The 27,121-nt window shown below is 40.7% G+C and overlaps 1 protein-coding gene across 1 annotated transcript; it reads left to right on the plus strand.

The window, feature by feature from the left end:
• The first annotated feature begins 137 nt into the window (after positions 1-137).
• LOC124271028 (peptidyl-prolyl cis-trans isomerase-like 3) lies at positions 138-19,893 on the plus strand. Its single transcript, XM_046706089.1, has 6 exons — positions 138-204; positions 670-744; positions 1,706-1,799; positions 2,667-2,734; positions 11,580-11,698; positions 19,427-19,893. Exons 1-6 carry the CDS (start codon positions 202-204, stop codon positions 19,551-19,553), a joined length of 486 nt encoding a protein of 161 aa, XP_046562045.1. The 5' UTR covers positions 138-201; the 3' UTR covers positions 19,554-19,893.
• Positions 19,894-27,121: the final 7,228 nt, after the last annotated feature.

Genomic DNA, 27,121 nt, shown 5'->3' on the forward strand with positions numbered 1-27,121 from the left:
CAATATCCGTGGCACCCTCTCTATTATAAAAAGAGGAAATAAAAAAATTGAATGTACAAATTAGACTTGGTCAAATGTTGACATCGATTAAGGAAATCGTATTTCGGAGACAAATATTCTTTTGGCATTTCCCAATGTTATTTCCACCGCCGGAATTCAGCGTGGGAGGTACGAATCGCACAGTTTGGACAGTGAAGGAAGATGGTACGTACCAAAATATACACCTCTAAAATAGGGGCCGGTATATATCTGTTCTCACATAACGTGTCAATCGATCAGGGCACGCTACATGCATTTAACGCAGTAAGAAATTAAGTCATCTGGTGTTAGCGGCCCTCATATGAAAAGATTTAAGAAATCCCAACATGGAAAGATTAAATAAATTTCTGTTTCTATGTGTTTATTAGTGAGGTTAGAATGCACTTTACCGGGCGCAGCCCTCGCTGCTCCCTTTACGATCCTTAGGGTTAGGGTATGGCACCCTTTACGATCCTTAGGGTTAGGGTTTAGGGGAGGGTTAGGCACCCTTTACTATCCTTAGGGCTAGGGGTTAGGGTTAGGGAACCCCACCAGCGCTAATTAATCTGAAAAAGTGCGCCCGGTAAAGTGCAGTACTCCCGGATAATTTGTCAAACATCAATGAAATTGTATATTGTTTCATATTTTCAGTCTGTCACCCTACACACAGACCTGGGAGACATGAAGCTCGAGCTGTTTGTTGAACAGTGCCCAAAGACTTGTGAAGTAGGTAGACCTATGCGGGAAGAGTTCCTTCCGTTCGCCCATATGATTCAGATTGCCCACTTCTTTCTTCCGCAGATTAACAGAGGTAACACAACATGGTTTGACCCTATACAGTCAAATCCCGATGAGTCGAATTTCTGGGGACCAAGTAATAAATTCGACTTATCGATGCATTCGAGACATAGGTATGTCTATGCGGGTAGAAAAAAAGATGATCCAGTCCTAATTCCTCCGCCGAAGCATTTGTTTATCTAATGATTTCCCTATCACTAATAGGGGCACCTTATCAGTTCCAGTCTGATTAGCACACACAGTGATTTCCGTAAAATCACTAATCAGCCTTTTGAACTCACGCGTCAAAGGCGGAAAGGTGTGAGTGGCGCTGGTTTGTTAATTGAATCAGTTTGCTACACCAATCAACTTCTCATTGACTGACTTCGGCTTATGTATACAAGATTGCTGTTGTTTGAATCTCATGGGACCAAATTTTCTTCTCGAGTCATTGTGTGTATTTATGAGTCGATTTCGCGTAACCGGTATTCAAATGATGACAACTATAACAGGGAATGGTCGGGACCGACAGGTACTTCGAGTTATGCATAATATTCGAGACACCGGCATTCGACTCATTGCGATTTGACTGTAGTATATTGTAATTAAGTTTGGGGCTTTTAGTTATTTTTGTGAGTTCTCTACTAATTGTTGTGTAGGTTTTGTTAATAATTTAGTATATATTCATTTATAAATATTATTTAGGATGGGGGAACGGGAGGAACTCTTACCACCTATTGGAATATCTCAATACCCATTGGGATACTTAAGGTTAATTGTGAGTTTGTATGGTCCAATGTCTTCATTTACAAACTTAGAGGTCTTATTTTGTAATGGATTGCAGCTATATTTCTCATTACATAACTAATGATATAGAATAATGCCCATGATTTGAGTTTTCAACTTTCAGAACTTCCTCGCCCTGTGTGCCAGCAACTATTATGATGGCTGTATATTCCACAGAAACATCAAGGGATTTATGTTGCAGACTGGGGATCCCACAGGTATTACATCCTCCGTGTTAATAAGTTGGATCACTGGGACAAGTGTAAATGTGCATCACAGTACTCCTACATAGGGCTTGGTTATAGATGTAGACCATAGAGATTAATAATTCTTACAAAATATCAATATATTATTGATAAATATTCGAGACATAATTTCAAGCAAAACTGAAAAAAGTTCCAAAACAAATCAATATATTTGACATCAGTGATGTCAAATATATTGATTTATATTGGAACTTTTTTCAGGTGATCACTAGTGAACAGTGTCACATTTCTACACAGATTATGAGAAAGAACCACCTTCTGAACACATGTTTATATCAATAGTATTTAACATGTTTACGATACACAATTAGCATATCGTCAGTGATCTTAATAATTCCTCCCGCTGACAGTATATTTTTTAGCCATTGTTACTCCAGTGTCCTATGAAGTGAGAGTTCTATTCACTGATCTGGTGGTCATTACCTGTACACATGGTACCGTGATCTCAGGACAATTCCATTATTCAATAAATCCATTAGGTCAATAAAATTCACAAGAATCCTCTCATTCATTTACCATGCTCACCTTCATGCATAGTTCTTCTGAGGCAGAAGACGCCTGCAGCAAATGTCATTTAAAAATCAGAAATGGAAGCTATAAATTTTCTACCTCCCTATTATATCTAATAACCCATTTTATGGCTTTTGAGAGGTAACCTGTATTTCTCAATACAATGTTAAAATACCTATGAATTTTGAAAGTATTTTAATGTCCCTATTTTGAATATAAATTGAATTTTTCCCAACTTGTCTGCCCAGGTTTGAATCAAAGATGAATCCCTGAACAATGTGGTATGACTCTGATTCCTCTATTGAACAGGAACTGGAAAGGGAGGTACTAGCATATGGGGGCAACACTTTGAAGATGAACTCAGAGATGCTTTAAAGGTAAGAACACTTATCAATCTGAATTCAAAATGAGACTGAACATATTACCATGATATTCAAGTCATGGGTGTCATAAAATCAATATTTTTCCTTATCCTGACTCATGCTCTTTTGCTTGTCTTCTTCTTCTTGCGAACATAGTGGAACACTTGTATCTCCTTATTTGAAGCTCCCTTCAAAATAAAATCACTAATTGGTACTCACCACGAGTTGCTCCCCTTTGTCTCCCCTGGGCGGAAAGGTGTCGCCACCCTCTGGCCATGTGCTTCCACTCTCCTTCTTAGCCCAGTGAGCAGGATGTGAGAGAGGCCTTGTGTCTCCTTACACACATATCCTTTGATAATCTCTTAGTTTTTACCTCTCATAGGTTACTATAGAGGTATAGCTAGTATCCTTTACTATTTGTATTGATTAATTATCATTATTTCTACTGTTTATTCCACGTGTATTCGTGATTGTTCAGCTAGCTTTACGTTGATGAAAATCTGTGCGATTTGTAGATTACGTTTTCTGCCTCCGATCCACATGTAATATGCCCTAGTTGTTCTCGCGCGTGTCTGCGTTTAATTCCACGTTGCAGTTACTGCATTAATTTATCTCATTCTGCATTTAATAAATATCATCTTTTGCGTCTTAAGGCGTGCTGCAGATAGATCACGCAAACAAGGGCAAAACATGGCAGAGAGTCCAGATATTCCATCCAGTCAGCTGCTAGCGATCGACCCTCTCCCGTCTGGTGTTCTGCTAGAGATCCCCTCGCGAGGAGGACGTGGGACGCAGTCCGTTACCTCGAAGAAAGCGACCGGCCTCCCCAGACATCCCGTCATTGCAGACTAAGTCTAAGAGGGCCTCATCGTCGATCTCAAGCGCAGATTGAGGGACACCCAGGGCAGCGCCAGACTTCCAAAGGGAAATCTCACGAAGACAGCAAGAACTTTCTCAGCCGAGATCGTTCCAGCAGCAGAGTTGGGCCTCTACGATGATCAGCCGATAATCATCCCCGACTTTACGGCAGAAGAAGCTGACGACGGTGTCAGCGACTGCTGTGACTTCTGCAGAGATCTCCATGCAGCCTGATGCCTCTACACCGGCGTCAGGCGTCATTGATGTGAACCCATACGCGAAAGGCGGCGGCGAGGCTTCATCAGATCATCCCAGAAGACATGATCGCGGCAGATTATGAACATCATGGAGGACCACTACAAACTGCGCAGAAGCGGTCCGAACGCCAGCGAAGGCTCCAGCGTGAACAGCACCCCAGAGGCACCCCCGTCAGCGTAGCAGCCAAAGGCGATGTCACCTTCAAGGAAGGAAGTCCCGCACCACCTTGGCGAAGGACCTAGATGTACAGCCTTGAGAAGGCCTTAGCGGCGGGAGAGATCATCACCATCTTCGATTTCATCTCTAGATATGGACTCAGACCATCAGACATCACGGAAGCCTTGGCGAAGGTCATATCATCGATCCCGGACGGACCGACAAATGAAAGCGAAGGCATTAGCGCGAAGGACATATGATTCAGATCTTCATCGTCTAGAAGAACATCGAGGGGGACTGCGAAGAGCTTGGCGAAGCTATCAACATTCACCTCACAGAGTCTCGAAGATCATCCCATAGGCGATCTCCCTCCGTTCATCACCAGGTCGATCACCCATCAGATCTCCTCCACATAGAAGCGGTAGCACAAAGTCAACTAGATCGCCACAAACCTCATCAGATATACAGACAGCTACCGTCCGGTCGAAGAGCATCTACAATTTATTAATGATGATGGTTTTGGGGATGATGGAGGAATCATATTTTCTGATGCAGAGATACAGTATTGGATGGTCAATAACCTAGATCTCACATCACCATCTAAAAGTGGCAATACAGCTCAGGCGTATTTGATGAAGGAAGATGATCCAGATGCAATCACTCTACCCCGATCGACCCGATTGCGGCAGTGCCACAGAATCTAGATGCAGCTTTCCAGAAAGCTACGAAAGTTCAGATACCACATCTGCCCAACTTTCAAGCCAAGAAGTTCTCCACGCATAACATGGACTCCTTCTACAAGGCCCAGGACATCGATGAGAACTATAAGATCATCAGCGATGTAAAGAACAAGATTTACAAGATGGATGATGCAAGTTGGCTCATATAGAAACCATGGCCGAGGCGTATGTTCTTTGGGTTAAATAGATCTAGGGGCGATCAATGAGACTCTTATTACTAGATTCCGGGATTCCACGGCCGGAAGATGATAGAATGATTTATTCTGCCTTACTTATGCAAAAGAAAAGATCAGCAGTTTTAACGGATCATCTTACATCTGTTTCAGCAGCACTGACCTTAGCTCGTCGTCAAGGCCTCCTGCGCCTCCTGTAATGGGGGAGAACTTTACAGCCCACTTTATACAGCCCGTGGTCGACAACATCCATCTTTGGCGGAGAAATCGACAAAAGTCGCCAAGGAAGTCTCTAAGGATTCCAGGGGAAGTCCTTATGATTAGATCGATGGACACACTAGCCAGCGTCATTCGTCAGACTTCACAAAGATACTCAGGCAGATCTAAGTTCACGGGCCTACAAAGAGCAAAAGAGACAGGAAGATAGCCAGCTCTAGAGGTAAAGATTCTTTTAAAAGTACGCCCATATGGCAACTATAGAGGAGTATCAGGAAGAGGCAGGACACCCAGAGGGTCCCACGCAATTATAGGCAGCTGAAACACAGGTTGGAGCGACTGGAGTCTTCCACCCCAGCCGTTCCAGTACAACCAGCTCAAGTGGGTGGGCGCCTCCAACTACACTGGGAAAACTGGGGAATACTGCAAGACCCTTACGTCTCCAACATTCTTCAACACGGTTTCCATGTATCCCTCTACAGGCCAAGCCTCCGCTGACAATCAAACCCCCAAGTTCGATTTACAAAGCAACAACTACCAAAGATAAAAGAGGCTGTTTCATCACTCCTATCCAAACAGGCCATGGAAGTAATAGATCAAGCTGAGCGTCGAGACCAGGTTTTCTACTCCCCAGTTTTTCCCTGGTTCCAAGAAAACTCCCGCGGAGAAATACAGACTCATCTACAACATGAGCTTTTTCAAGCAAGAACTATCTCACGCAAACCATCGAAGTTTGGCATGATACATTTTACCTCAGTTGCGCCAGATGATGATTAGATCCTATGGACTACATGGGCAGCATAGATCTACAGGATGCCTACTTGCACATCCCCATTCATCCCGATTCCAGGAAATACCCACGATTTACTCTAGAAGGGCTACATTACCAGTGGAAAGTACTCCCCATTGAATATCATCAGCCCCTGGCTATTATTCCGCGAGGATAACGAAACCGATTATCAAATTTCTACATCGTCAAGGGAGCTCGCGAGTGCGTTTTACCTCGACGACGGGATACAAGTAGATCAAGATCCACTCGTCTCAAACTACAGTTAAATTACATCATAAAGCTACTAACACAACTAGGTTGGTTAGTAAACTTACGCAAGTCGGACCCTAGTACCATCGCAAGACCTACACTTCCTAGGTGTTCGATTCATCACAAATCGCAACCGTATTATGGTACCAGAAGACCCGTTGGCTCAAAGATACAACAGACCATTCCACCAGCTCTACTCTCTCCGTTACCACTGCGACAATGGCAGAGCCTACTAGGTCTTCTCACATCAGCCCAAGACATGACTGTCACAGGCAGATTACAGATTCACGTCCCCTACAGGTCCTCATCAGCGCACATCTCAACGATGTACAACCATTCAGTCTACGAAACATCTCAGACCACATCTACTATGGTGGACCAAGAAATCGAATGTCTGCGAAAGGATTTGTTTAGCAGAGCAGGAATACAAAACCCATCTGTATGTAGGCCAGCGTCACTCCAAGGTTGGGAGCTCATCTCACCAACCACCACGATATCAGGGTTATGGAATCAGCAAGAAGGCAAACTCCATATAAAACAGTCTAGAAATGAAAGCTGTAATCAGCATGCATTCTACATTTGGAGCACATTTCTACAAAATGCTTGCGCCCTAATGATCCATACAGACAATTGACAGTGGCGTTCTACATAAACAAACAAGCAAGGCTCAGCGAGATCGATGAACCTTTTGAACCTAAGCTTTCAACTGTTCGATTTAATACAAGATCTAAATCTACATGTCAGAGCAGTGCACATTCCGGAGCCAGAAATACTAGCAGGCAGGCCTCTCTCTCGGCCTCATCTACCATCACCCGACAGAGTGGATGATCAACAGGGAAATTTTGCACAGATAATCAAGCAATTAGGGCTGCCGCTAATGGAGACCACCTAAGCGCACGCGATTCAACAATCAGCTACCGACATTACGTGTCACCAGTCCCAGACCCCCAAGCTTGGGCAGCGCGGGCTCTAAGTCTATCATGGGAAGGCCTCAATGCGTCGCAGCGTTTCGCCCGCCAGCAATAATACCTCAAGTATTACAGAAAATCAGACAAACACAGAGCCTACAACTCACTTTGGTGCGCCCTACTGGCGGCCAGAGCGTGGTTTCCCATACTAATTCAAGAAATCGGTCAACCAACACTGGAGGCTACCCAAGCGCCAAACCTGTTAATTCATCCTCACACCAAACAAGTGCGGAAACCCAGCAATGTTCCAACTACACGTATGGACTGTATACAAATGTGTTTAAACAAGAGGATATTCTGCCAGGGCGGCAAAAGCAGTCGCGCTTGCCCTCACGTTACTCAACTTCGTAACTTGTGCGGCGACCAAGTGGCACAGTTTCAAAAATTATGCAACAAAGAAAGGGTTTACAGCAAGAGAGGCTTCACAACCTCAAGTGGCAGACTATTTGTGTTACCTACGCCAAAACAAACATTTAAAAGGTTCAACGATATCAACATATCTTGCGGCAGCTTAGCTCTGTAATCACCATGAGAGAGCGGGTGTCAAATTGACAAGATCTCCAGAGTTACTGGCCTTACTACGAGCTTTCGATTGGAGGACCAAAAGCGGAAGTTCCACGCCCCAGCTTGGGATCTGAATGTAGTGTTACAACACCTCACGAGTGAGGTCTATGAACCTTTGAAATCGACAAACTTTGAATTTCTCTCACAGAAAACATTGTTTCTGCTATAAGCTAGCCACAGCAGCAAGAATGTCTGAAATTCACGCTCTGGATTACGAGAGGATACAGTTTGATGACAATCATAACTTTTAGCGCACCTCGGATTAAGATGGGATTTCATCGCAAAAAATCAACTGCCAGGTCAACCAGACAGATTATTCCACATCCCGGCGCTATCCTCTATTCTCGGATCACAAGATACACAAGACCTATCACTGTGTCCCGTAAGAGGCTCAAAGTTTATTCTCTAGCGATCAAAACAAGGAGAAGATTTCTCAAGCGTTTATTCATCCCATTAAGCCTACAAATCAAACAGAAGTGTCACGGACCACAATATCTATTTGGATAAGGACTGTCATTCTCCGTGCCTACAAGGCAGCAGGCTTGGACCCACCAACAGCATCAAATCCACATGAGATCAGGGCACTGGCCTCTACCCTCGCCCTACGGTAACTGTTCCTTGAACACGATTATGGAAGGATGCTATTGGAAATCTAACATGGTATTTGCTAATCACTACCTAAGAGACATCACTACAGAAGATGTCTCTGGCATTCACCATTTCTGGACCACTGGTCCTCGGCTCAGCAACTGACAGTCCCTCCGTAGGGCGTTAAAATATTATCCTCACAAGATTAATATGTATTTTATACATACTCATCTAGCTTATAACTCTCACGGAGTTTTAGGGCTATGTATATATGTTCAGCAAGTATTCAACCTTAAGCATATACTTGGATATAGTCATTTTCAGTGCCTCTATCAGAGTCACCTATATATATATATATATAATTTATATGTATTGTTCAATATATTCATAATGTAATTTCCCTTTAATGGCTTTATATAACCTATGGTTTCTTTATACAGGAAACATCCTAAATCTAAGCCTTCATGAAGTTCCGTGAGGGATATTACAGTATATCTATACAAAATCACTAATTATAAATCCAAAGTATTCTGTTACCCACCTCCGTTCATTAGGATGCTACAAGCAAAGAGCATGAGTCAGGATAAGGGGAAAATATGTAATTTTTAGAGTAAAATTGATATTTTATACTTATCCTGACTCATGAAGTTAGTCTCCCTCCATCCTCCCCATAACACTTTGGATTTCCCTGTAAATTCAAGTGTTGGGCTCGCTAAATCAGGAGAGAGTGGAGCACATGGCCAGAGAGGGTGGCGACACCTTTCCCGCCAGGGGAGACAAAGGGAGCAACTTGGTGGTGAGTACCAATTAGTGATTTTATTTTGAAGGGAGCTTCAAATAAGGAGATACAAGTGTTCCACTATGTTAGCAAGAAGAAGAAGACAAGCAAAAGAGCATGAGTCAGGATAAGTATAAAATATCAATTTTACTCTAAAAATTACATTTTGTTCATGCTGATTTTAAGGTAAATAACACTGGTTGTACATAACCCACAAATTAGATGGCATAAATATCTACCATTTTATTTTTATTACACCACTCATGGTTTTATCTAAACTTCGCTGACAGGGGATATAGTATTAGGCTCAAATCCGTCCGTCTGAATTTAGAATATCTTAGAACCCTTGACTAGATTCTTTTCATTATTTGGTACCTAGGTTCATCACAGTATAAGAAAGGTCCCAGTAAGGTTTGGTGACCTTGACCTTAATTTCAACGTCACAAGAGGACTTTATCGCAAAAAACACTCACTGGATTTTTTTCATATTTGACGCTAATTTTGGTGACCTTCACATAATGTTCAAGGTCACTGCAACACTTTGAAGATTTCACCATGTTAACCTGAATTCACTGGATTTTCTTCATAGACTTTCAAGACTTGCCTTGAATATTTTTCAATAAGCAATTTCTTTAGTACCATTTTTGAATATTTCATACACTAAGACATTCGTGTCAAGGTCAAAGTCAGTCTTGAAAATATTTGTGTGTTTGAACAACTAAAGAGCAACATATCAAGAGAGGTTGACTGGTCATGTTTTTGTTGACATTTAACTTCATCTTAAACTTTCATTACTTTTTAAGTTTGATTTGATAATTTGCGGCAGGGGATTATGTCACCTTAGTGACAATGCTTGTTAATTTAAAAACGTATCCAACTCAGTTTTATACTTTTTCAAATATACATGGAGTAAGAAAGGTTTGTAACAGGGCCTTGCAACCCATGAAGATCCAGGTTTGAATTGGTCTTCAGCAACCCATGCTTGTAAGAGGCAGCTAATGGGATTGAGTGGTCAGGCTTGCTGATTTGGTTGACACATGTCATCGTATCCCAAGTAACAGCTGGAATGTTGCTGAGTGCGGCATTAAACAACAAACAAAACAGGTTCTTGGAGGGTACTTTGTATAAACTAATAGATCTGTGAGGCATAACCCATTTTATGGCTTTGAGAGGTAACCTGCATTTCTCAATACAATGTTAAATACCTATGAATTTTGAAAGCATTGTAATGTCCCTATTTTGAATATAAATTGAATTTTTCCCAACTTGTCTCGCCCAGGTTTGAATCAAAGATGAATCCCTGAACAATGTGGTATGACTCTGATTCCTCTATTGAACAGGAACTGGAAAGGGAGGTACTAGCATATGGGGGCAACACTTTGAAGATGAACTCAGAGATGCTTTAAAGGTAAGAACACTTATCAATCTGAATTCAAAATGAGGACTGAACATATTAAAAATTACATTTTGTTCATGCTGATTTTTAAGGTAAATAACACTGGTTGTACATAACCCACAAATTAGATGGCATAAATATCTACCATTTATTTTTATTACACCACTCATGGTTTTATCTAAACTCGCGGCAGGGGATATAGTATTAGGCTCCGTCCGTCCGTACGAATTAGAATATCTTAGAACCCTTGACTAGATTCTTTTCATATTTGGTACCTAGGTTCATCACAGTATAAGAAAGGTCCCAGTAAGGTTTGGTGACCTTGACCTTAATTTCAACGTCACAAGAGGACTTTATCGCAAAAAACACTCACTGGATTTTTTTCATATTTGACGCCAATTTTGGTGACCTTCACATAATGTTCAAGGTCACTGCAACACTTTGAAGATTTCACCATGTTAACCTGAATTCACTGGATTTTCTTCATAGACTTTCAAGACTTGCCTTGAATATTTTTCAATAAGCAATTTCTTTAGTACCATTTTTGAATATTTCATACACTAAGACATTAAGGTGTCAAGGTCAAAGTCAGTCTTGAAAATATTTGTGTGTTTGAACAACTAAAGAGCAACATATCAAGAGAGGTTGACTGGTCATGTTTTTGTTGACATTTAACTTCATCTTAAACTTTCATTACTTTTAAGTTTGATTTGATAATTTCTTGTGGGGATTATGTCACCTTAGTGACAATGCTTGTTAATTAAAAGCGTATCCAACTCAGTTTTATACTTTTTCAAATATACATGGAGTAAGAAAGGTTTGTAACAGGGCCTTGCAACCCATGAAGATCCAGGTTTGAATTGGTCTTCAGCAACCCATGCTTGTAAGAGGCAGCTAATGGGATTGAGTGGTCAGGCTTGCTGATTTGGTTGACACATGTCATCGTATCCCAAGTAACAGCTGGAATGTTGCTGAGTGCGGCATTAAACAACAAACAAAACAGGTTCTTGGAGGGTACTTTGTATAAACTAATAGATCTGTGTAGGCTTGATTGTTTCTTTTATGAAATAGAAAATATATAAGAAAATGAAAAAACATTAATCATTTTTGTATTTTCATTTTGCAGCATAACACAAGAGGCATTCTGTCATCAGCAAACAATGGTCCTGATACAAATGGATCACAATTTTTCTTAACATACTCAAAACAACCTCATTTGGATATGAAATACACTGTCTTTGGAAGGTGAGTAGAATATCCCTGTTCGGGAGAGTTCACTCAAACGCATCTCGTTCAGTTAGTGTTTATGGAATTTAAAAACAATCATGGAAACGCATAGACACTGACTGCACGAGATTTGCCTGCGAGTGAACTAGACACGCTTCCAGATTTCATGTTAGAATTTGAATTCAATTTCGGTTTTCAACTTCGCTGACACAAGACGTACATTTAGAGTTAGGTTGGAAAGTCAGTCAGTTGTTAGATATTCATAAATTAGATTAGACAATCAGTGGGGTTTAGTTAGTAAAGGAAGTTAGAGGCTAGATTAGTTTAGTATTAGTCGGGTTTTGAACATTAATAGAGTTAGAATTTATACTAGGGGTTAGTGAAATTAGATAAATTCTAAGCAATTCTTCAACGCAAGAGTTTACACATTCAGTTAGTTCTTCACACATTCGTTTTTTACCCATAAGTGTTATCATATTTAGTTCTTCAGTTCCTCATTAGAAATAATTGTTATCACGTTTAGTTCCTCAGTTTTACATTGTAGACAATAAGTGTTATCACGTTTAGTTCATTAGATTAAATTAGCAAATTTACGTTTCCACAAAAAGCGTCAGAACAAAAATGGTAGCAGAGCGTGGTTAGAATTAGTTCAATTCAGTTTAGTTTGGTATTAGTCTGTGGGTGTGTTGACAGATTGGTACTTAGTATTTTGATTGTGAAGTTGTTATTTTGTATTGTATTTGCTGATTGGTGGTAAGCGTTAACACATCTTGAGTGGGTTCAATATGTCGTTACCATAAAGTAAACAGGAAGAAGCATCACCCATGAATCCTACAGGTAGTGAGTTGAAACTTTTGAAATTAAAAAGCAAAAAGCAGCTGCCAAAGCGTCTCTTACAAAAGTAAAATAAATTGCTGAGGCTAATAGAAGAAGAGCTGCCCTCTCGACATGCAGTGAGGGACATGATAAATCAGGTAAGTGTTCTACAGAGTAAAGCTATTAATGTCATCTGTGAAGTGTCAATAGCTTATAGTGAGTCTGGTGAGGTTGATCTGTTCAAGAAAACAAAACAAAAATTAGAAGCAGTTGAATGCTGAAACTGACGCTGCTATTGAGCAGGCTAATTTGTTTTAAAACATACACTAGAGACAAGTTCTGTCAGATCTGTCATGAGTGGCATTTCAAGGTTGTTTAGATTCGGAGGGCAATGCACATTCACAGTCACAGCATGTTAGTCACAATTCCAGTCCACAGAAACAAGAAAATGAAGTGGAAGTGGGTTCCAATAAAATGGACAGAGTGATGAACAGATGAAACCGGTAGATAGTTCGAATAGGGACAATGCCAGACATAATCATGAACACACTGCAGAATATCGAGAGTCAGCAAACTCTATATGCTTCCTGACAGACCACATGTTAGAACAACGCGGCCAACTATTGGTGACGATTTATGGAGACAACTTAAGCGAGTGTCTATTCCTATTTTCTCAGGCAAAGTAGTAGAATATGAAGGGTGGAAAGCAGCCTTCATGGCCTGTGTCGATAGAAGCCTGCCAGCAATGAATATAAGCTGCTTCAATTGAAACAATACCTATCTGGAGAAGCAGCTCAGCTTATTGCAAAACTAGGGCATAAGCTGCTGTTTATGACATTGCCTTAGAACGACTTGAAAGAAAATATGGGGGCAAAGAAGACAGATTGCCTTAAAGTTAGAGGAAATATCTAACTTCAAACCATTGAGTCCTGGAAATGCAAAGGATTTAGACAAATTTGCTGACCTGTTGGACATTGCAGTAGTTAGTTTTCGAGAGGCTGACAAAGTAGAGGAATTAGGAGATGGATGTCTCTATGCTCTGTTGTTAACAAAGTTAACAGAAAGCATGATTACTCGTTACAAAAGGTGGATTTATGAACAACAGCGACAGGAGTCAGTTGAAACTCTACGAGAATGGACATTGTTAGAGTCCAATTTTCAGACAATAGCAGTTGAAGCAAAGCAGGGCTTTTCAGGAAAATCAACAGTTGGTAAATCCAAACCAGGCACTTTCTTTGGCAATAAAATCAGGATAAGACATCGAAATGTATTGTGTGTGAGGCTACAAATCACAGGATTTGGCAATGTAAACAGTTCAAGGAATTAGACTTAGGAAGTCGATGGGATAAAGCCAGAGAATTGAGTCTCTGCTTTTCGATGCCTAGGTACAAATCATCGTGGAAGGTTTTGTAGTAGATATGTTGTATGTGGAATTGATGGTTGCAAAGCAGATCACTGTCGATTGCTTCATGGCAAGCAGAGGACAAGTGGTGGTCCACCTGCAGAGTTAACCTTTAGCAAACCATACACGCCTCAAGCTATAGGGTCAGAAGCTGGCACCCAAACAACAATGTCTACGTTAAAAGACACGTCAAATTATTTGGCGTTGAGAACTATTCCTGTAATTTTGAAAAATGGAAACCGTTCTTTGACAGTTAATGCATTATTAGATGATGCTAGCACTCAAACATACATCAGCGAGGATGTTGCTTCAGAGCTTGAGCTAGTGGGTGAATGTTCAACTGTCACAGTAAATGTCCTGAATAATAAGAAGGAATCATTTAGGAGCATGTCGGTTGAATGTGACCTTGAGAGCTTAGATGGGTCTTTCAAGACAAAGGTCAATGCTTTGACTACTCGAAAAGTGACAGGCAATATGAAAGTAGTCGATTGGAGGAAACATGCGCATAGATGGAAACATTTGAGAAATATTCAGTTTCCAAAACATTGTTTTCGTCCAGTTGTTGATATCCTCATAGGAATGGATTGTTTAGATTTGCATTGCTCACAGGGAGATGTGTGTGGTGATCCTGGAGAACCTATTGCCCGATTAACACCTTTAGGTTGGACGTGTGTAGGGAATGTATCAACGAATGAAAACAGGACACATTCATCAGAAACCTTCTTTGTCAGAAATGATACGTCTGGTACAGACAACCTTGATGTGATAGTTCAGCAATTTTGGGAAATGGAAGAAATTCCAAATCCAAAAACTGATATGAGTCACAATGAAAAGATCGCATTTGATATAGTCCAGGATTCACTAGAATATCAGAATGGGAGATACAGAGTTGCAATACCTTGGAAGGACAATACTGATTGTCTAGCAGATAACTATGATATGGCACTTAATCGCTTTGTGAATTTGGAGAAGAAATTGTCAAAAGATAAGGTTGTTTCTGATGCATATGCTGGGGTCATCAATCAGTATGTTGAGAAAGGCTATATTAGAAAAGTAGATCCAGAAGAAACAAGAAACAGTAAATGGATTATGCCTCACTTCCCAGTAGTGAAACTTGATCGGACAACCACAAAGGTCCGTGTAGTTTTTGATGCCTCTGCAAAGTGTAAGGGGATATCTTTGAATGACTGTATTCATCCAGGACCAAAACTACAGAATGACCTATTCGAGATTCTTTTGAGGTTCAGACAGTTTCCTGTTGCTATCATCTGTGACATAGCAGAGATGTATCTCCAGATCGAGATCAATGAAAAGGATCGACCATACTTTAGGTTTCTCTGGAGAGATATGGATCAGGACAAAACACCTGATGTGTAATGAAGTTTTCTAGGGTCGTTTTCGGGATGAACTGTTCCCCATTCCTTGCTCAATACGTTTCACAGAATCATGCGAATTGCAAAGAACAACATTTCCTTTAGCTGCTTGACAGTTTTGAAATCAACATACATGGATGATAATATGGATTCGGTTCAAACAAAAGAAAAAGCAATAGAACTATATGAGCAGTTGAATGCAATGTGGTCATCAGCAGGGATGCATGCAAGGAAATGGGTATCAAATTCAGCAGATGTACTTGACAATATTCCGGTAGAGGACAAGCTGAAAGAGATCCAAATATGCATAAGTGAATTACCTTCAGTGAAAGCTCTTGGACTAACATGGAATGCTGAAAAGGATGTTTTTCAGTTTTCATATCAGATCCAGAACAAGAAGTTAACAATTACCAAGAGAAATTTCTTGAAAGAAATGGCAAAAATATTTGATCCTCTTGGTTTGTTGACACCATTTTGCATAAGAGCTAAGATCATACTACAAGAAATGTGGATATCTGGTGTAGATTGGGACGACAATGTTAGTTCATATTTAACTGAACAGGCATTGCAATGGTGCAGTGAAATTGAAGGTCTTGCATCTCTTCAGATTACTAGATGTATGAATTTTCATCCTGACACCACACAGTTACATGTCTTTGTTGATGCGTCTCAGAGTGCATTTGGTACTGTGATCTATGCAGTTACAAAAATACATGATGGCGCTACATCGAGCCACCTTGTTGCTTCAAAAACTCACGTGGCACCCATAAAGGCTGTTAGCATTCCTAGAATGGAGCTTATGGCTGCTGTTCTTGGCGTGAGGCTTCTTCTAGCCGTCTGTCAAGCAGTTGAAATGGCACAACACAGAGCGATTCTATGGACAGATAGTTCTAATGTGCTATGCTGGATCAGAAGTCAAAGTCGCTGTTTCAAAACATTCATTGCCAATCGGATAGGTTTCATACAAGAACACACAAATCCTTGTCAGTGGAAGTATGTTCCATCATCAGAAAATGCAGCAGACATACTTACACGAGGTACACATGTTCAATCCTTAGGGTCTAAAGAATGGCTGCAGGGTCCTGATTTCCTTGTGTTGGACAATTGGCCAGAGCAATCTGAAAAACTTGACTTTCCCGAAAACCTGGAAAAGAAGAAGTCTCCTTCCAAAGTAGTAACTTCTTTGTTTGCAAACCTTTCCTGCGAAGAGAATTGGATAGTGGAACCATCAAGGTTTTCCAGCTGGAAAGCGATTATGCAGGATTTATGCATACACGTTTATAGATTCTTGAGTAACATCAGATCATCAGGTCTGAACAGGAAACAGGAGTGATAGATTGCGAAGACATTGAAGATGCTGAAATGAAAATTATAGCACAAACACAGAAAGCTTCTTTTCCTACTGAATCACGTAGCTTTGTTGAAAAGCAACATCTTACCTGTTAGTAGCCATATCTTAGCCTTGAATCCATTCATGGATGAACACGGGTTATCCGATCAGCAGGAAGGCTGAAATATGCTGAAGTACTTTCCTATGATGCAAGATGTCCTGTAATACTTCCTAAAGGTGATCATGTTACCAAGCTGATCATCAAGAACTACCATGAGAAGAGTTTACATGGAGGTACGAATGCTACGTTAGCAGCAATCAGTACCAGGTTTTGGATCGTGTCAGCTAGAGAGGAAATTGAAGATGGGAGAGAGAATGCTCTTGGTCGCAGAAGAAAGGCCAAGCCTACACATCAAATCATGGCGAACTACGCCTGTGAGAGTGCAAGCCTCATATCGGGCATTTGAAAAGTAGGGTGGATTATGCAGGTCCATTTATTACTCTTCAGGGTCAGTGGCAAGAGTAGGCAAAAGAGATATCTTTGCCTGTTTACTTGTTTAGCATCCAGAGCAGTACACCTGGAGATTGCCTTTGGGTTAGATTCAGATTCCTTTTGAGAGCATTGTTTTAGTATGGCTGACAGGCGTGGAATGCCCAAACTGATCATATCAGACAATGGCACAAACTTTGTTGGTGCAATCAAAGAACTGAAAGGGTTGATTTGTTGTCTAAAATCAGATGATGTCAAATCACAATTGGCCAACAAAGGTATCACATGGCGGTTCAATCCACCACATGCTTCACATTTTGGTGGAGTTTTTGAAACAATGATAAAAGCTGCCAAAGCGTGCAATTTTAAGCCATTTTGAGTTCCAGCAGTATTACTGATGAGGAACTTATGAGTGCCTTTACTGGTGCTGAAGCCTTCATTAATTCAAGGCCACTCACTTATCAGAGCGCTCATCCTGAAGACATCGTGCCTCTGACTCCCAATCATTTCATCCATGGACAGATGGGAGGGAGTATTCACGGAGTTAGATGCCTTTGATCTCCATCCACGTGAAGCGTTGGAGAAGGGTCCAGGAACTTCTCAGACACACTTGGCAACGATGGATGAAAGAATGGTTACCATCACTGAATGTTCGCAAAAAGTGGTTCACACCAACAAGGGATGTACAAGTCGACGATGTAGTGATGGTGATCTCCTCAGAAAACCCAAGAAGTTCTTGGCCTTTAGGTCGGATTGTCAGGACTCACCCTGGGAAGGATGGTCATGTGAGGGTGGTCGACATTCAGGTTGGTAAGAGCAACATTACAAGACCAGTGACAAAAATCTGTCCCCTTCACTGGGAATAAATCGACGTGGATGACAAAATGTGTATATAACCAGTGTAAATAGTTACCAAAAAGGGTAGTTCAAACATATTTGGTTCATTTTAAATTGTTTGTTTATTTAGGTTGATAGATATGGATCTATCATAAAGGGGGGGTATGTTCGGGAGAGTTCACTCAAACGCATCTCGTTCAGTTAGTGTTTATGGAATTTAAAAACAATCATGGAAACGCATAGACACTGACTGCACGAGATTTGCCTGCGAGTGAACTAGACACGCTTCCAGATTTCATGTTAGAATTTGAATTCAATTTCGGTTTTCAACTTCGCTGACACAAGACGTACATTTAGAGTTAGGTTGGAAAGTCAGTCAGTTGTTAGATATTCATAAATTAGATTAGACAATCAGTGGGGTTTAGTTAGTAAAGGAAGTTAGAGGCTAGATTAGTTTAGTATTAGTCGGGTTTTGAACATTAATAGAGTTAGAATTTATACTAGGGGTTAGTGAAATTAGATAAATTCTAAGCAATTCTTCAACGCAAAAGTTTACACATTCAGTTAGTTCTTCACACATTCGTTTTTTTACCCATAAGTGTTATCATATTTAGTTCTTCAGTTCCTCATTAGAAATAATTGTTATCACGTTTAGTTCCTCAGTTTTACATTGTAGACAATAAGTGTTATCACGTTTAGTTCATTAGATTAAATTAGCAAATTTACGTTTCCACAAAAAGCGTCAGAACAATCCCAGTGCCGCAGTTCCTTTGCAAGACATATCAGGCCCTTAGTACCCCAAGCCTGTCTCCTTGTTGGAACTGAAGCAAGATATGTCCTTTGTATTCTATGTTTGTCCCCTTTTCATTCAGGAGCACCATGTGGGTGTTTTGTCCTTGGGGAAACAGGAGTATCCTGCTTGTTGCCCTATGAGAACACAAGTACATGTGCCTTGTTTGTCTCACTAGAGAATTCCAGAGCAGGATAGTTCCCCAATAGCCCAAGTTTGTCTGCAAAGGGGATTCCAGAGCAATATAGCTCCCCAGTAGCCCATGTTTGTCTGCCAAGAGGATTTCAGAGCAGGATAACTCTCCAGTCCCTCATGTTTGTCTGCCAAGGGGATTCTGTAGAGCAGGGTAACTTCACAGTCCCCCATGTTTGTCTGCCAAGGGGATTTCAGAGCAGGATAACTCTCCAGTCCCCCATGTTTGTCTGCCAAGGCGATTCTATAGAGCAGGGTAACTTCACAGTCCCCCATGTTTGTCCTCCAAAGAGATTCCAGAGCAGGATAACTCTCCAGTCCCCCATGCTTGTTTGCCCGGGGAAATTCGTGAGTGAGATAGGTCCCCAGTACCCTTGGATATCGGCAGTGATTTAGATGCCTCTGCTTTTGCAAGGCTAATGTGAACGCTTTAATGTTAGTAAACATATTCTTGGGAAGAACATTGTTTGTTGAAGTATATGTGGTATTTATGTGAGGTCATTTGTTGTATTTCAGAGTGATAGATGGCTTTGACACATTGGATGCCCTGGAGAAACTGCCGGTGAACGAGAAGACGTTCAGACCAACAAGTGACATCAAGATCAGAGATATCACTATTCACGCAAACCCTATAGCTGGATGATAATCAACAGTTGTGTTGTTGAGATCAGAATCTTGTAGGTGGGGCATGTTTGACAAATATCTAAAAACTACTATTTGCATTCCACCAAATGCAAGTCTACATGCTCAAAGAAATTGATTTTGCATACACTATGTACAACAGCGTTGGAAATTAATTTTTAAGACTAGTCCTGAAGAGTAGTGTAAAGTGATATCTTCGGGTGTCCTCCAAGTTTGGTGTGAAGGGTTGCATCCTCTAGGCATGCCAGAAACCTATGATTGTAGGTTTTACATCTGGTTTGCTTCCAGGATTGTCAGCGCCGAATCTATGCAAGTGGGTTTCACTAAATTGGTAAATGTCTGAGACCTGCATTCCTTCTGGCTCCTCCCACAGTGTTCGCTCGTCACGCAGAAGATCCGAGTTTGATTCTCCACATGGGTACAATGTGAAAATTCCATTTCTGGTGTCCCCTGTCGTGATATTGCTGGAATATTGCTAAAGCGGCGTGAAACTCAACTCACGCTCTCACTCCCTCCTCCCACAGTAAAACCTGTGAAGAACTGGGTCAGAATTGGTCTTCAGTAACCCATGCTTGTCATAAGAGCCATCTAACGGGGATCGGGGGATGAGTGAGTTTAGTTTTACGGCCACACTCCGCAAAATTCCAGCTATATGACAGCATCTGTAAATAATGGCAGAGTCTGTAAATGTTTGAGTCAGGACCAGACAATCCAGTGATCAACATCATGAGCATCGGTATACGGAATTGGGATACGATGACATGTGTCAGCCAAGTCAGCGAACTTGACCACCCGATCCTTTCTTACGGCAAGCATGGGTTACTGAAGATCAATTCTAACACGGATCTTCACGGGTGCTGATTTTAAGACAGTGGAACAGCATGTTATCTTTCAAGGAGAATTCAGGAGGATATGCTGTAAATACAGTACACTGTACATAACGTCATTGTATCATTAAGGCGTGTGTGTGTGCGTGTGTATGCTTGCGTGCGTGCGTGTGTGTGTGTGTGTGTGTGTGTGTGTGTGTATGAAGTGTACATGCATGAAAGAGAGAGATATTAAAAATGAATCTGTCAACATTTCTAAGACTTGTTTTGTCATGAGATTGGTTTGGGAGTTTGTCTTCCAGAATGAAAAACAGGCATGTTTCCTAATAGTTACTGAAACAAATGGGGACCGGGCCGTGTAGCTGGAATATTGCTGAGTGTGGCGTAAAACTAAACGTGGAATGTTCCTGGTATTGGACACCATCGCCCAAACTCAACGATCCTCAACAATAGCGTGCGCCTGCACATGGATTTCAATTGTAATCAGTCTTGTTATTGGAACAGGTGGCGCACGTACTTGTAACTGCGGTCCAGACTCATGGTGAAGTGAGGTGAGGTGAAATTGGGTTTAACGTCGTGCTTGAGAATATTTCGCTCATATGACGACGTGCATGCATGTGTATGTGTATGTGCGGCTGCTTGTACTAGCCCAGACGTAAGCTGGTTTTATAGTGCTAGCCCACTGAGATACCATGCCGCAGTGAAGCATGAATACCCCACTCAGACACATTATACTGACTCCGAGCCGACCAGTCCTCGTTGTACCCATTATAGTCTGTTTCCAGTGAAAACGTATCGATGAATGTCACTTTAACCAAAAAGTAAAACAAAAAAGTGAAATTAGGACTGCGAATCCTCACGATTTTACCTTGCCAATGGAACATTTAAATCTCAGAAATTTATTCGACTTAGGATAAAAGTTGTTTAACAAAAAGATCATAGTTTCGTATGACTATTATTGGTTTGTATTAAATGTTCAATTGGCAAGGTAAAATTATGAGTATTCGCAATCTTAATTTCACTTTATTTGATTTACTTTTTTGTTTAAAGTGAAATTCATCGGTACGTTTTCACTGCAAACAGACTATAATGCCGAGCGCCAGGCAGGGACCAACAAGTACCATATTTTAACGTCTTTTGGTATGACGCGGTCGGGAATCGAACCCGCGACCTTCCGCTCTCCGGGCGGACTTGTCGCCGTACGTCTCAAGAGTGTAATGATTAGTGTTAACTGATCACTAACTCGAAGTTAATATTTAAACCCCGAAAGACTTGAATACAGACCCAATTTTCCTTCCCTTCACAACATAAAATGAAGTTGGTAGGTTTTGGTTTAGTTGTTTAACGCCGCACTCAGCAATATTCCAGGTATGTGGCAGCGGTCTGTAAATAATCGAGTCTGGACCAGACAACCCAGTGATCAACAGCATGAGCATCGATCTGCACGATTGGGAACCGATGACATGTGTCAACCAAGTCAGCGAGCCTGACCACCCGATCCCGTTAGTCGCCTCTTACGACAAGCATAGTCGCCTTTTGTGGAAAGCATCCAGACTTGAATATTTAGTTGGAATATTGCTGAATGCGCCGTCAAACAAGCAAAGAAGAAAAACAAACCCACAAACTATTCTTACGTATTAACCACCCGATCCTGTTAGTTGTATCTTACGACAAGCATGGGTTACTGAAGGCCAGTTCTAACCCGGATCTTCACGGGTCGTTTTCCGATTGAAATGAGGTACTTAATCCCCAATAAAGGGACGTACTTTCTTCCGTAATTATACTGAGTAAGGTTTTAGGCAACTTTTAACAATATTCCAGCAATATCACGGCTGGGGTGTCCAGAGATGGGCTTAACACATTGTACCCATGTGAGGAATCGAACCCGGGTCTTCTGCATGACAAGCGGACGCTTTAACCAATAGGCTACCCCACCGCCCCGACTGCAATTGAGTCCAATGTCTCTCTTTTGCGTTGCTTTCCATGTTTTGAATACCGCTCAGAATAAGAACAGACATCTACTGAAGTAAAAATTCAGCAGATCCAAGGACAGCAGAGAGATCCCGTCCGTAGACGTCCCTACCGAATCATCGACGCTAGGATTCGATCCTTGAAGGCCGGCCTTCTTGCCGACAGACTTACTGACTTGAATTACACAGACCATGTGTCAGAGTTGCTTCATCTTGGCTGAACATTCAGATTACTTTAGCGCACATATAAAGGAGTTTTGGCAAGAAGAAATAACTGGACTCATCTTTTATATATTTATTACTTATACACCTGCAGCAATCACTTATTTATATAAAACAGACACACAAGTATATATATACTATATATACAGATATGTTATATTGTGTGACATATGATACATGCATGTTGTTATATTGACTAAATAAATATATTGTCTACTATATATATCACACTCTGTTTTAATTAGTTTGTTAATTTCGAGAACACTGGGAGTTAAGTCACTCATGTAGAACATCACCTCCCTTTCCCCGGACTGTTGACAAGTAATTTGGACGGATTATTTCTTGTCGACAGTTCGGGTATAAATCACGCCGGAGACCCCGGTTCGATTCCCCACATGGGTACATGTTACTAAAACCCTACAAAACGATTTGCACACGTAAAGGCAAATAAATAAATAAATTGGAATGAATGAATTAATTAATGTTTTAATGATTTTATTGAAATTTATTAATTAATTAATGTTTAGTCCTCCAAGACCAATGTTTAAATGTCATCGCGGCATTTATGAGATGGTGTGTCACATGACATGGTGCGTAATGTTTCGACAACTTCACAAAATGATGGCTTCATCCTTTTCTGTTTTTAATTTTTTACACTATCTCAGCTTACCTGCCATCGTAATGACAGTCAATCTCCGCACTGCATTGCATTATAGATGGATTTGGTAAAAAGTAATCTTTTAGCAATCTTTTGATACTAATCACATTTCCAGTTATCATTTTGACTGAAGACCAGAATCCAAGTTAAAGTTTAATTGATGTCTTCCAATTGGACCCAGGGAATATTTTTACCAATGTCACGAAAGGCCAAGCTGGCGAGACAGATAAAACACACAAGCACTATCTGAATAGTTTTGATGCATGTATATATATACTCTTAAAAAATATAGGGGAACCTGAAATTTCAGTTTCAACTGGAAGTATAAACGTTAGCAAATTTTTCAAAGACAGACATCTTAGGAACGCACCACCATTTCTTTTTATCACCACCCCTAAAGACAACGCATGGGATGCACTAGTCTGTCGTACAGACCCTGAAGTAAATATATCCAAGAAAGCCCACACAAGTCTAGAAAATGTGGCAAGTCTAGATTTCCTCAGCTTCTGAAAATGAAGAAAGTCTCAGGGCTCCTTTTCATTATATTTTTTTTTTTTTACTATGAACCTTTTTTCAGTAAAATATGTTCATTTCAGAGACTAGTTGTTAGTCTAGGGATGCACGTGCACAACGCAGTAGCCTCATACACGTGGGGTGTCAATCTTGAATTTGACGGTTTTCAAGAAGGTCGATAAATCACTGTAGACCATTAATTTGGACAATCATCTTGCATCACACAGTTGTTGGTGTTTGTTTCTAGCCGGCTTATTTTGTTTGAAAATGAAAACCATACACAAGCAAATTTCCCGTCATCCACCAGTCATCTGTCAAGAGCGATTACTGTACAAACAACTGTGGTCATAAGGAAGTGCAGGGGCGGTGGGGTAGCCTAGTGGTTAAAGCGTTCGCTCGTCACGCCGAAGACCCGGGTTCGATTCCCCATATGGGTGCAATGTGTGAAGCCCATTTCTGGTGTCCCCCGCCGTGATATTGCTGGAATAGTGCTAAAAGCGGCGTAAAACCATACTCACTCACTCACTCACTCACTCACTCACTCACTAATAAGGAAGTGCAAGTGGTGATGCACTCTCAAAACATTCATTATTATCATATCAACATTGACGGACTCCGATATATCTCCCAATCTTTTCAATCGTAAATTAAAAATGAAGTTCTACTTTTTTTAATAGTGTATAATGCTGTATACAGTTGCGACGTATAAGTTTCAAATATACACCAAATTGTAAACCTAGGAATTGGTTCCATCAACACTACATTTTGAAATCAGCAAATGACTACACAAAATGAATGAATTATCAACAAGCTATGTTCAAATACAGTTTTAAGTTTACATTAAGAAGGCTTTATGGGACGAATATGTTTCAGCAGTAACAGGTCCTAGAACTGATTATTGTTGGATATTTATATCCACGCACTAGTGCATGCTCACGGAGCTAGTATTTTTTTACTCGATCATTGGATGTCAATCTCAACGGCACATCGTATTATCAATCTCAGCTCCCTAGGGAACATACAACTCTTGCTGCCACAAGGCGCACCGAGTTACCGCGGCTTTCCCATTCTTACGAGGTACCCATTCACAGCTTGGTGGACTTGGACACATAGTCACAGTACTTTGTCCACGTTTTTGAGTTTACTCCAAGTCGCTGTACCCGGTACTGGGCGTTTGCACGTATTCATGTGGCCACCATCTGGTCATATACCAACGGTTTCTTGGGTTCTTTTAAGTGCACAGGGTTGTGTACTGTACACTAGGGGTTGTGACAACCCTGAAAGAGTCTGCACACAAAGTTGACTCCAAGGTTTTTACACCCGGTCACAGGTGGGCTCGATCCCGACACCTCAACCTCGCTGGGTCACTAGCCCGGCGCCGCCCACCACGCCCCCTAGCTGATCCACTGATGTAAGTGTAAGTTAAGAATGTCCAGAAGTTTGTCATCGTGGAATGTCTCGAAACAAGCCTGTATCCAAGCGATACTCTGGAATGGTTTTGGGAGTTTTCCAAATTATTTGTTCCAAAGAATAGAATAGAATAGAATAGTTTAATGCCTTTTCAGGAATTTGTGTTACATCAGCAGAGCTACTGACACATTAGAGAGATACCAAACATATTTACATAAATTCTTTGATTTAGGCATCTTCACATTTGAGATACGGTACTTGGAATAAAGTTTTCACAATTGGAACTTTGTATCGGCGGCCTGAAGGGAGAAGGTTGTATTCCGAATTTAAGTAGTGAGTATGGTCAGATATGATTTTGACAGCTTGATTCACGATTTGCCGCTCATATATTGATGATAAACATTCAAACCTGACTCCAGCGATTTTACTTGCAGTGTTAACAATTTTGTCTACTTTAGATTTGAGATGAACTGAGAGAGACCTGTACCAACAATGGAAGGAAAATGTTAAAATACTCTTCATAAATGCTACATAAAAAGATGACATCACAGATGGGTTAACATTAAAAGATCTCAGTTTACGCATGAGATGAAGACGTTGTTGACACTCTTTGTATAGGGCTTCAGTGTTAGAGCTCCAGTTCAGCTTAGAATCAATGAAGGTTCCCAGATACTTATACTCGACACTGTCTCAACACATTCACCGTTTATTATCACTGGAAGCAGTTCTGTGGGTTTACTCCGAAAGTCAATTATCAGTTCCTTTGCTAATGATGTAAATCACTGGATTATCTGGTCAGGCTCAGTTATATAACCCGTGAAGATCCGGGTTAGAATTGATCTTCAGTAACCCAGGCTTCTTGTAAGAGGCGACTAACGGGATGGGGTGGTCAGTTATATACCGATCGTCGTATAAACCTGAATATGGATGAGAGCAGCGTGAAACAACAAAAACAATCATTCTTAAAAAAAATATTATTAACGTTTGGAGTTTGGAGTTTTTCTTATATCAGACATAATCTAGTGCGTCTAGAATCTATGTTCTAAAACAAGCTGTTGATAAATATTCCTTATCTGTTAATCGGGATAATACGAAGATTGTGGTATTTGAGAAAGGTGAGAAACCTCAAACGAACAAAACAGTGTTATAAAGATAACTTATTCCGGTGACAGGCCGGGAAAGCCACATTTCAAAATGAGTATTGCCGGGAAGGCCACATTTCAATTACATGGCTGTAGCCGGTAAAGCCACATTTCCAATAGATTAATTAATTAATGGATTACCGTAACCGGTAAAAGAGTGTCCCCATGTATAATATTGTTTTCAGAAGAAACGAATAATCTTTCTTACTCACAAGCGTGGTGTTTAGCAATACCGGTTAAAGACTATCCCTATTTATGATTCTAAACCACATTGTATAATATTGTTTTCACAAGAAACTAATAATCTTTCCTACTCACAAGCGCGGTGTTTAGCTTCTTCACTCAGACTTTATTACTCAAAATGGAACCACCTCCGGTGGTACACGAGTACATAAAATGGAATGCAGAATATACAAAGTATGCAAGAAGGTGTCAGGGAATATATGCAATGACAATTGACACTTGATAAATTTAGTTTACTTGACATGACATTTTTTTTATATGTAGAGAGATTAGGGAAGGAACAAGAGCTATCTTTTAGGTGAGTGATGCATTGTTGGCTAAAATATGAACATCTAAAGATATAATAGAATTCATCCCCAGTTAACTGCGGTTACAAAGGTTACATACTCTTTGCAGCTGAAGAGTTTGTCCTTCAAAGTTCTCCATAAACCATATGGTTAGGGTGTTAAAATCTAAGACCAGTAGCTAATTTAAGGAATTTAAGATGCACACATTTAATTTTGTGATATTATTATTATATGTAATATACCTATTAGCATATCATATTGTGCTAAGTATAGAAACAAAACCTGTTGTGATCTGAA

Source organism: Haliotis rubra, unplaced genomic scaffold (genome assembly GCF_003918875.1).
Source record: "Haliotis rubra isolate DU_JTF1 unplaced genomic scaffold, ASM391887v1 Scf157, whole genome shotgun sequence".
Taxonomy (NCBI): Eukaryota; Metazoa; Mollusca; class Gastropoda; order Lepetellida; family Haliotidae; genus Haliotis; species Haliotis rubra.

Coding starts and splice junctions, on each gene's coding strand:
- LOC124271028 (XM_046706089.1), top strand. Junction 745..1,705: donor AGTGCCCAAAGACTTGTGAA/GTAGGTAGACCT, acceptor TTCAACTTTCAG/AACTTCCTCGCCCTGTGTGC. Junction 2,735..11,579: donor AACTCAGAGATGCTTTAAAG/GTAAGAACACTT, acceptor TTCATTTTGCAG/CATAACACAAGAGGCATTCT.